General features: G+C 45.4%; 2 protein-coding genes across 6 annotated transcripts; one reads left to right on the forward strand and one right to left on the reverse strand.

Annotated features, from left to right (window-relative positions):
• Window positions 1-204: 204 nt before the first annotated feature.
• Window positions 205-4,862, forward strand: mto1 (mitochondrial tRNA translation optimization 1). 5 transcript variants are annotated; one of them, XM_040001464.1, is made up of 13 exons: window positions 205-370; window positions 1,347-1,553; window positions 1,637-1,836; window positions 1,939-2,056; window positions 2,164-2,462; window positions 2,552-2,664; window positions 2,963-3,153; window positions 3,307-3,437; window positions 3,606-3,810; window positions 3,904-4,075; window positions 4,164-4,273; window positions 4,354-4,511; window positions 4,603-4,862. In XM_040001464.1, exons 2-13 carry the CDS (start codon window positions 1,364-1,366, stop codon window positions 4,768-4,770), a joined length of 2,055 nt encoding a protein of 684 aa, XP_039857398.1. In that variant the 5' UTR covers window positions 205-370; window positions 1,347-1,363; the 3' UTR covers window positions 4,771-4,862. The 5 variants fall into 5 exon arrangements, with proteins under 5 accessions (XP_039857398.1, XP_039857397.1, XP_039857399.1 ...); XM_040001463.1 differs by having other exon boundaries at window positions 206-370; window positions 1,351-1,553; XM_040001465.1 differs by lacking the exon at window positions 205-370 and adding an exon at window positions 423-811 and having other exon boundaries at window positions 1,351-1,553.
• LOC120714891 (tectonic-3-like) lies at window positions 4,794-9,387 on the reverse strand. Its single transcript, XM_040001469.1, has 14 exons — window positions 8,717-9,387; window positions 8,433-8,547; window positions 8,258-8,355; window positions 8,069-8,181; window positions 7,880-7,991; window positions 7,052-7,164; window positions 6,918-6,956; window positions 6,670-6,744; window positions 6,457-6,576; window positions 6,283-6,381; window positions 6,095-6,198; window positions 5,812-5,959; window positions 5,249-5,383; window positions 4,794-5,145 (listed from the first exon to the last, which is right to left on the reverse strand). Exons 1-14 carry the CDS (start codon window positions 9,030-9,032, stop codon window positions 4,900-4,902), a joined length of 1,833 nt encoding a protein of 610 aa, XP_039857403.1. The 5' UTR covers window positions 9,033-9,387; the 3' UTR covers window positions 4,794-4,899.
• Window positions 9,388-9,748: the final 361 nt, after the last annotated feature.

The raw sequence follows: 9,748 nt of genomic DNA on the forward strand, positions 1-9,748 counted from the left end.
TTGTTTACAAATCACCACCTTGGTTTCTATTAATTTAATCATCTCCCATTATTTTTTTCCTATCTGTATTGATCGCATGTATTTATTTATTAATTTATTATATTTGATTCATGATTGTAACATTAACCAAACGAGGACACCAACAGCACAGGCGAAAGGCTGAAACATGCTGAGCATCGTTTTTTTCAGTGCGTCTGTAAACCAGTTATTACGGTTGTGAGCTACAGACATCATGGCGGCCTCCATAGGGAGACTTATGTAGCAGGAGTTTGGTAATTTTCCTAAATGATCTTTGCCTTTCTGTTAGTCTCAGTTTCTGCTACAGAGAGTCTGAAATAAAAACAACAATACGCCTTCTCCCAAATAAAAAGTAAGTACATTTCAAACCTGAGGGGAGAGTTTGTTGTGGATCCACACGTGCGCTGAGTAAACGAAGCCGTATTTAAACTGTTTGCGTATTTGTACGTTGTGCTCTTACTAACAGAGAGCGAGGATGCGGTTTGATTCACAGCTGTACATGTTCAATATAACAAATTTTTAAAATTAAATTAGATTTCGGGCCAAAATGCTTTGTTGATGCCAGAGGTCAGAGAAAGGCGAACAGTAACTCAAACAACTACTCCTTGCAGTCAAGGTACACAGAAGAGCATCTCTCAGTGGGTATAACGTGGACCCTTAAAGCAGATGGGCTGCAGCAGCACAAAACCACACCTGGTGTTACTTTAGTCAGGAAAAGGAAACTGAGGTCAAGTTCACCAAAATTAGAAGATTGGATAAATGTTGGCTGGCCTGACGATGCGATATTCAGATGGTAGGTTCATAAACATGGAAGCATGGATCCATCCTGCCCTGTACCAAGAGTTCAGCTGGGTGGTGTAATGATGTCGAAGATATTCTCTTGGTAGTTTGGGACCCTTTGTATCAACTGTTTTAAAGGTCTTGAGCGAGCTCGTTGTTTTTACCTATTATTAGATGTTTCTTGTGTGCCATTTTGGTAACAACTCACCTTCAGTTTGGAATGAACCAGCTGATATTAATCTGCAATAAATGCCAGGATTATTTTCCAGTTACTGACAGATTTCAGCCGTTGTCATCATGGCATCTATGTTTTGATTTCTTTGGATGTGTGGATTGGATGGGTTGTTACTGAAATCTGGTGAGATTTTTTTTATGTCAAAAGCACCTTTAGAAATATATTTACTTAGAAAGTTGGTGACATGTTCATTGCTTATTTTACCCACTGTAAACAACAAAGTTATTTTTCCAAGTTGAGAGTTGAAATAAAGCTGATGGGTCACGAAAGTAATGGAGTATCTAACAGGGATCATCATTTAACTTTTACTCAGACAGGTGTGCGTCTCACATGTTGAGAAAGAAGCTTCCCTTCCTGCACAGTCTCCTCTCACCGGTTTCCAGACATGTCGGTCACCTCGCCGGACATCAGTATGACGTCATCGTGGTGGGCGGGGGTCACGCAGGGACCGAGGCAGCGGCGGCAGCAGCCAGAGTTGGGGCTGAAACACTCCTCATCACGCAGAAAATTCACACCATCGGTGAGGATAAAGGGACACCTAAACAAAGAAGCTCTTTTTCCTCCAACAGGGAAAACTAGACTTCTCTGATAATATTCCCACAGGTGCTCTGTCCTGTAACCCCTCCCTGGGAGGAGTAGGGAAGGGCCAGCTCGTGAAGGAGGTTGATGCTCTGGATGGGCTGTGTGGTCGGGCAGGGGACTGGGCTGGGATTCATTTCTCCATCCTGAATCGTAGAAAAGGGCCTGCCGTGTGGGGTCCGAGAGCCCAGCTGGACCGTCAGCGCTACCGAGACTTCATTCAGGTTAAGAAAAAAACCCAAAACTTGAATTACTCGTCCATTAAAGTAAAATATTTGTCTGCGAGTGAATTAAAATGTTTGTCTTCTACATATTTTTTTCTTCAGTCCGAGCTGCTGTCCACTCCCAGGCTGACCGTGGTGGAGGGCTCAGTGGAGGAGCTGTTGGTAACAGAACCAAACCCGGAGGAGCCCGGGTACCACAGAGTCACTGGGATACGTTTGGGTACACAGCAGATTACCTCTTTTAAGGACAAGGACCTAAATGGCAAACGGTACATATTATACACTGAATTTACTTTCTCGTGTTTTTTGCACTTCCTGAACAACCAGCTAATGGCAACCACGCCATCTCAGCCAGATCAGTGGTTCTTACCACTGGTACGTTCCTGTCTGGCTCCCTCTTTGTGGGTCAAACTACCTCCCCCGGGGGTCGGATTGGAGACGCTCCATCAAGCGCTGGGCTGTCCCATACGCTGAGGGAGAGGCTGGGGCTAAGGACAGGCAGACTGAGGACTGGTACCCCTCCCAGGATTGTGAAGGACTCAGTAGACCTGTCTTTGGCTAAGCTTCACCTCCCCGACAGTCACCCGACTCCTTTCAGCTTCCTTAATACCCACACCCACTGCAAGGTACAGCTGAATGAATGGACTTTTATTTTTTAACTCACTGTCTAGTTTATTGTTCCTCCTGCTTTATTTTGAAACGTAACCCTCTGTAGCCAGAAGAGCAGCTGCCTTGCTACCTCACCTTTACTACACCGGGTGTGGAGAGAGTGGTGAGGGAGAGCCTTCAACTAAACTGTCACATACAGCAAGACACCAAAGGTCCCAGGTACACACACACACACACACACACACACACACACACACACACACACACACACACACACACACACACACACTCTTTGGACTCAATGGTTTGAAACTCAGAAGGAATCACTTCAGTTATTCCATCATTTTCTGCTCATTAATGCAAAATAAAGCATGTAGATTCGTTTTAACATGAAAGTTTTTGCAAAGAAATGCCACAAAAACAAAAACATCAGTGTAACTGTGTATCATAAAATTTTTATGCAAAACTGAAACAATCGAGCTGAATTGGAATGACGTGCAGTCTTCGTCTCTAACAGGTACTGCCCCTCCATCGAGTCGAGAGTGCTGCGCTTTCCAGGCCGAAGCCACCAGGTGTGGCTGGAGCCCGAGGGCGTGACCTCTGACCTCCTGTATCCACAGGGTCTGTCCATGACAATGCCCCCTGACATACAGCTACGCCTCATCAGAGAAATCCCTCCCATGCGCAGAGCTGAGATCCACACGCCAGGTAGGTCTTTAGATCCTGTTTGATCTGCCTAGTAACAAGTGAGAGCAGTGACAGTTCCCTCAATTCTTCCCTAATTCTAAAAAAAAATGGATTGACAGAAGTAAGCTGGTTTCCAGAACTGAAAGTCTAATGTTTGTTTTCTGGGATTTCCAGGTTATGGCGTGCAGTACGACTTTGTGTGTCCCACTCAGCTGAGCCCGGCGCTGCAGGTGAAGAGCACTCAAGGTCTGTTTCTGGCCGGTCAGATCAATGGAACCACGGGGTACGAGGAGGCTGCCGCACAGGTAGCTGCTTCTTTCCTTAAAGACACACACACACACACACACACACACACACACACACACACACACACACACACACACACACACACACACACACACACACACACACACACACACACACAGCTGGAAGCAGCTTAGGAGCAACTGATTTTTCTTCTTCTATCTGAGCAGGGTTTGTGGGCGGGAGCAAACGCTGCCCGCTCGGCGCTCTCCATGCCCACAGTGACGCTGTCTCGAACAGAGAGCTATATTGGAGTTCTCATTGACGACCTGTTGAGTCGAGGCGTGACAGAGCCTTACCGCATGTTCACCAGCCGGGCCGAGTTTCGAACTTCTCTAAGGCCGGACAACGCCGACCTCCGCCTGACCCTGAAGGGTAGGTGTAGCATCTCCAACATGTCATTGTGCTTGCGTTTGTTTTGTTTTTTCCCTTCTTTTCCTCCTCTCATTACCTTGTGTTTCCCATCAGGCTTTGAGGAGGTGGGATGTGTGTCTTCCGTGCGCTACCAGGAGTCTTTAAGAGTGAGGAACAGCCTCCAGGATGCACTGACAGCCCTTCAGGCTCTCTTTCTGTCTACGTCGAGCTGGAAGAAGAAGCTTCCCAGTGTTCCCATCAGTGAGACCAAGAGCACCTTACTGACGTGAGCGATAGATATCTGCCAAGCTAATAATTTAATTTTTCATGTCACAACAGTTTAAAAATGTTTCCGGTTAATGTTTGTTTTTCAGTGGCTTAGATCTTCTTCAGTACAACGACGTGACCTTTGAAATGTTGGCATCTGCCTTCCCTGAGAGCCTTTCGTCTTATATGGAATTCGCACAGAGACTTAAGATAGAAGGTAAGAAAAAAATAACCCCGCCTGAAATGTTAATCTACAATAAAACTCTTGCTAAAACGTTTCTCTTGTCTGTCACGCAGCTGTGTACAAGCCTCACTGCGACTTAAACAAGAAAGAGATCGAGAGAATTCAGAGGGAGGAGAACATGTCCCTGCCGCAGGACATTGACTATTTCTCTCTGCCGGTGTCGCTTTCCGGCGAAGTTCGAGAGATCCTGGACAGAGTTCGACCGAGCACAGTGAGCCCACTCCTTTCAAAATAATAGTGTGAAATATTTATTTTAATAAAAGAGAAAAAATATGCCCTGACTCTTCTGTTCTGTCCTCCAGCTGGGAGCTGCTACTCGCTTGGAAGGTATAACTCCCGCTGCAGTCGTCAATCTCCTCAACTATGTGCGCGTCACAGAGAAAAAGAAGGAAACGCACAGAAACCAGCGACAGCAGGAGGCGCAGAGAGATGAGGAGCTGTGTGCAAACAGTGCCTCTTTACCTCAGTGATGCAGTCTAAAAATGACTCAAACTGTCTTGTGAAAATGTATTTATTTCTGAGAAATAATCGAAACAATAAATTAGGTATTTTAGAAAACTTTTCCTCGAGTTCCAGTGCTGCTCCAGTTACCCGTCAAGTTACCTGCAGAGGAATTCTAATCCTGTTAGTGACATGACTGTGAGCAGCATTAAACTCCATGTGACCTTCTCTGTGCTGCTGCTGTTCATAATAATGTGGCCGTCCAGCTCAGCGGAGCCTCTCGTGAAGAAGCCAAAAGGAAACTTCCAGAAAGGCTGAGGCAAACCCCTGGGGGGTTCTGGGTAGACTGTGCTGTCAGCGAACGTAACTCTGGTGGTCAGAGCGAGAGAGGATGACAGAGGACACTGAGGGGAAAAAGAAAACAAAAAATAAAGACAGGAGGAGAGGAATGTTAAAGGTCAATCTGTCAGAAAAAAAAGAGAAAAAAGTGAGATGTAGAGAGCACACCTTGAAATTTTGACACTGGAAAAGGTATCTGGCCCCTAGGATGTAGTTTTGGGGAAGGTCGAGGGGACCCAGGCGAGCCCACAGTACTTCGATGGAGAGAGAGTGAGGGAGGACACAGCCAGATTCACACGTTTCCTGAGAAGGAACAACATAAATGTCTCTGTGAAACGTGTCTGTGTACAGATACTCAGGTCAGTTTATTTATATAGCACCAAATCACAACAACAGCTGCCCCAGGGCACTTTATATTGTAAGGTAAAGACCGTACAATAATACAGAGAAACCCCCAACAATCAGATGATCTTGTATGAGCTAGCACTTTGGCGACAGTGGGAAGGAAAAACTCCCTTTTAACAGGAAGCACTTGCTCATAGGGGGATTGACTGTTGGGTTACAGTATAAAGTGCCCTGAGGCAGCTGTTGTTGTGATTTGGTGCTATATAAATAAAACTGAATTGAATTGCTGCGACTGGCTGGGGGGAGATACAAAGCACCGACACTAGGTGCTGCTGCAGACACCAGAACAGCTGTAACGGTGTATGGGGGTCAGATTTCGGTTATACCTGCAGGCTGAAGGGACACTCCTGTGTGAGGACTCTCGCCCAGTCTGGCTGGGAGCCCGAGCTCATGGCGATCTCATCAGGAGTAGCAAGTCCCTGCAAAATCCCATAAATCTGCGAGCGCAGCTCTGAGCAGTCGTTGGCTGGAGAGCTTGTAGCACGGAAATAAATTTTTTTTAAAAAGCAGAGGATATTGCTCATTATTTTAGCGACATCTCCACTTGTCCTAATGTAAGCTAACTAGAACCACAGACAACAGAGGCAAAAAGAAATAATGCAGACTCACCTGAATGTGCAGCCAGTGATGATGTTGTGCGTGAAGAGGATGGGCGCTCGCGTGGTTGTATCAGGGGAACAGGTCCCACTTTGTGACACCCCCAGTGAGGTCAGCTGGCTCACTGTTAAGGAGCCAAACTTCCCCGAAGCTTGGCAGATAAATTAAAAGATACAATCTTAAAATTGTAGTTAGGATACAGGCATCGCTTCCTTTAAAAAGCGACCGATGAGAGGAGATCCAACTTTAAGTCCGACTGCAGGGTTCAGTATTGCGGGAGTGGGAATCGGTTTGGTCAGCTAAAAGAGAAAAACGACATTACTTGGCACATTAAACTGTTTAAAATTAGTTTTTTTTTATTCTTTTGGCTCTACCTGGAACTCTACAGAGTGCGTCTGGAGCAACAGCTGACTCTGATTCACGTCGGCTAGGGTTACGTCAACCGTTGCGTTTGCGAGTTCCCCTCTGCCGGTGTAAAATATGACAAACTTCACCTGCAGGAAAGGCAGAAACAGCAGAGTCAACGTCAATGTTTCGTCACACACTTGAGCACTCGTGGTTCACCACACAGTTGTGCACTCGTTCACCTTCTGCACTGCATTAATACAGGAGCTGTTCCGCAGCGTTGGTGAAGGCCAAACTGACAGGTTGGTCACTGGGATCTAAAACAGTCAGGAAAACATTAGCCTGTAAGAATAATCAATAACTGTGAAATATTAGCCCAGCAACAACTATTAAGTCCTATTTTTGCCTTTCCAGTGTAGTACATGTACTATAGACAAAGTATTTTAAGTGGAGTGTCAAAGCGCATTTACAACAGTAATGTACGACTTACCAGAAAATCTGACACTGGTGCCATCTCAGCTTTTGGGATCTGTCACAGAAAAACACGATATTAGTCCATCTGCGGTGAGAGTCTCACAGCTAATCATGCACTTAAAAGGATTTAGTGCAAATGGACTCGCTGACCTTGACGAGATGCAGGTCGGAGAAGTAGGAGTTGGCGCTGAGGCTTGGATCTGTGATGCATGACTGAGGAGTCACCATCCGTGCACAAGACAGAGACACAGACCTCAAGAACTCTACAAGAAGGGGAGGAATTAAGGTGGATAAAATGTGGCGTAGGAAACAGCGTGTTGTTGTAATAATTCTGCATGTGTGTACCAACTTTTGATAAGTAAGACATTGTTTACAGTACAATATGAGCAGAATGTGGTTGTGTGCAAGTCTTTTCCTGACAAAGTCATCACCTGGATGGCAGCACGCATCACTCTAACACCTGTAAACACCTGTTTAGTAGTGATGGAGCTTTAAAACATGTGCAAGATTTCCTCTGAGCACCCCCACATGCACACAAATTGGTGTGGTGTCTCTGTACGGACTGTTGTCGTGACAAGAGAGCTGAGTGTGAAATCAGTCTACATTCCTACCGTCACCTATGGCAACAAGCGGAAAGAATGATATTGCGGCGTTTCCTCTGAACAGTGTTTGGGCTCAGCCTGGGACACAATGTGGAGATTGGTCCTTGATCAGGAGGGGCTAAGAGATGAGTCAGTTATAGGATACTTGCTGGCCTCCCCAGTATAAAAGGGTGTCATGTATACTGCCACAAACCCACACGTCTGAGTTGGGCTGCTGTGTCTAAGACATCTGTAGAAAATATCCTAAACTAATTCTCCCAAAACTGTCCAAAGTAAATATGAAGAAGCAACTCTAGGTGGCAGGGCTGCACTTAAAATGGTGTAACAGCACTTTGCCACTCAACAGTTCAACATTTAACTTTTTATGTGATCTTACTTGCAGGGTTGCGGTCGATGCAAAAAGCTGACGCTGCCGGTCCTGGAGATGGCTGACGGAGGAGACCCCGCACGGAGGAGTTGGGGAAATATGTCTGGATGACATCATCAACCTACAGAAATAAAGTTGTGATGATTTCAAATATCTTAAGTTTTTTTGTTTTAATTATTTAAGTCTGTGAGCACTTACCATGTAAAAACCTCTGCTGGGGCCTACAGTTGGACTCTTCTGTAGAGAGAAGTGGTACGAGTCCCCTAAAACTGGATGCTGAGGTTGGGCTGGGAAAGACTGGGACGTGTTATCTGTTTGGAGGTTGGAAAACAATAATGATATACGTTGACCTTACCTGTAATTTTAAAAAAAAGTTATGCCATTTACCTGAAGGCTGGACACAAAACAGAGAGTCGGTCACTGTGATAAGAGACGAATCCACATTGGCTCTGAACATCAGCCATTTCTCAATGCAAACACCTGATCTGTAAAGTTAAAAATGGTATTTTAAATGCTGAAGCTGTGTACTACACGTGTTATAGAGCCAACGACCAACACTCACATGGCTCTCTGCGGACATCCAGTGAAGACAGCGCTCAAGCTAGGGACCCCACAGTCAGCTGTGTCACAGCAGCAGCCGATGTCACAGAAACCAGGGGTTAAATCACAGAGACACGCTGGAAAACATCAGGAAAAGGGTTGGACATGCTTGGGAGTACTTATGCTAGGTGTGGTATCACCGTCAGATCCACAAAGTCTAGCTTGAGTAATTAGCGGGAAGCGTGATCGAAGCAACAAAAAGACTTAACCGCCCCAACAAACGATGTAGGTGGAGGTGTAATTTACCCTGTGGAGACACCGCACGCTGGACGGTGGTTGCAGTTGGACTCTCGGCGGCCGCAGTGGGCGCTTCGGTCGCGGACAGCGTCGTGTTCATCGTGGAGTTCACGGTGGCAAGCGTAGGGACCTCCGTGGTGTTGACACCAGTGGAGTTCACGCCCTCCGTACCGCTCGGTGCAGGGGTGGCAGAGCTGATCGGTTCCCCATTAGCGGGGGTGGCACTGATGGAGGAACTCCCCACTGCGTCTGTAGCTCCGTGTGCCAGACGTCCACATATGACCGTCAATATAAGGGGTAAAAAACACCACTGGATGGAAGTCATTTCCTCTAAAGAGCCATGAAAAACGAGCGGGAATATGGACACTTTACCCGAAGAGTTTCTCCGCTGTCTCGCGTCACAGTAAAATTAAATTAAAGGTCAAATAAACTTTGTCTTTATGACTTAAACACGTTGGAAAACGTAGCAAGAAGGCTACAAGCTAAAAAATCAACACACAATCGGAGTGCGAGCGTCTTGTAACTAAGGAAGTTCTCATTGAGACTTCCGTTTCTAAGAGAAAATTACCGTAAAGCACGTAAAAGAGAAGACGCAGTCATTTCAGGTTAATGAATTCACCACAATCAGTAAACGAGCAAGGTTAACATAGTTAACTAAAATCAAACTAAAAACTATAACTAAATCTGAAAAAAGAATAATTTTTGATTGAGATATTATTTAAAACTAGACTTAGAATATTTGTTAATAACTGTTTTTAATAATGTAACCAACACAGAATACATGCATAATAGTCTAATGACTGACACATGCAGCATGAAGAGACATTGGGGTGTATGTTTATCTGAGCAAAGTTTTTATATTATAATAGCTGGTTTGGAGTTCTTCAATCTCACCTCTTTCTCAAATACCTCCCATTAAAGAAACTAAAACTAACCCTGGATCTATATCGGACAACCATGCATCTAAAAGTAGCGACGTAAGGTCCGAAAATCTTTTGAAAAGTAAAAGGCCACAGGGAAAGCTAAAGGCTAGGCCTGAAA

Source organism: Simochromis diagramma, unplaced genomic scaffold (assembly GCF_900408965.1).
Source record: "Simochromis diagramma unplaced genomic scaffold, fSimDia1.1 OVJJ01000421.1, whole genome shotgun sequence".
Classification (NCBI taxonomy): Eukaryota; Metazoa; Chordata; class Actinopteri; order Cichliformes; family Cichlidae; genus Simochromis; species Simochromis diagramma.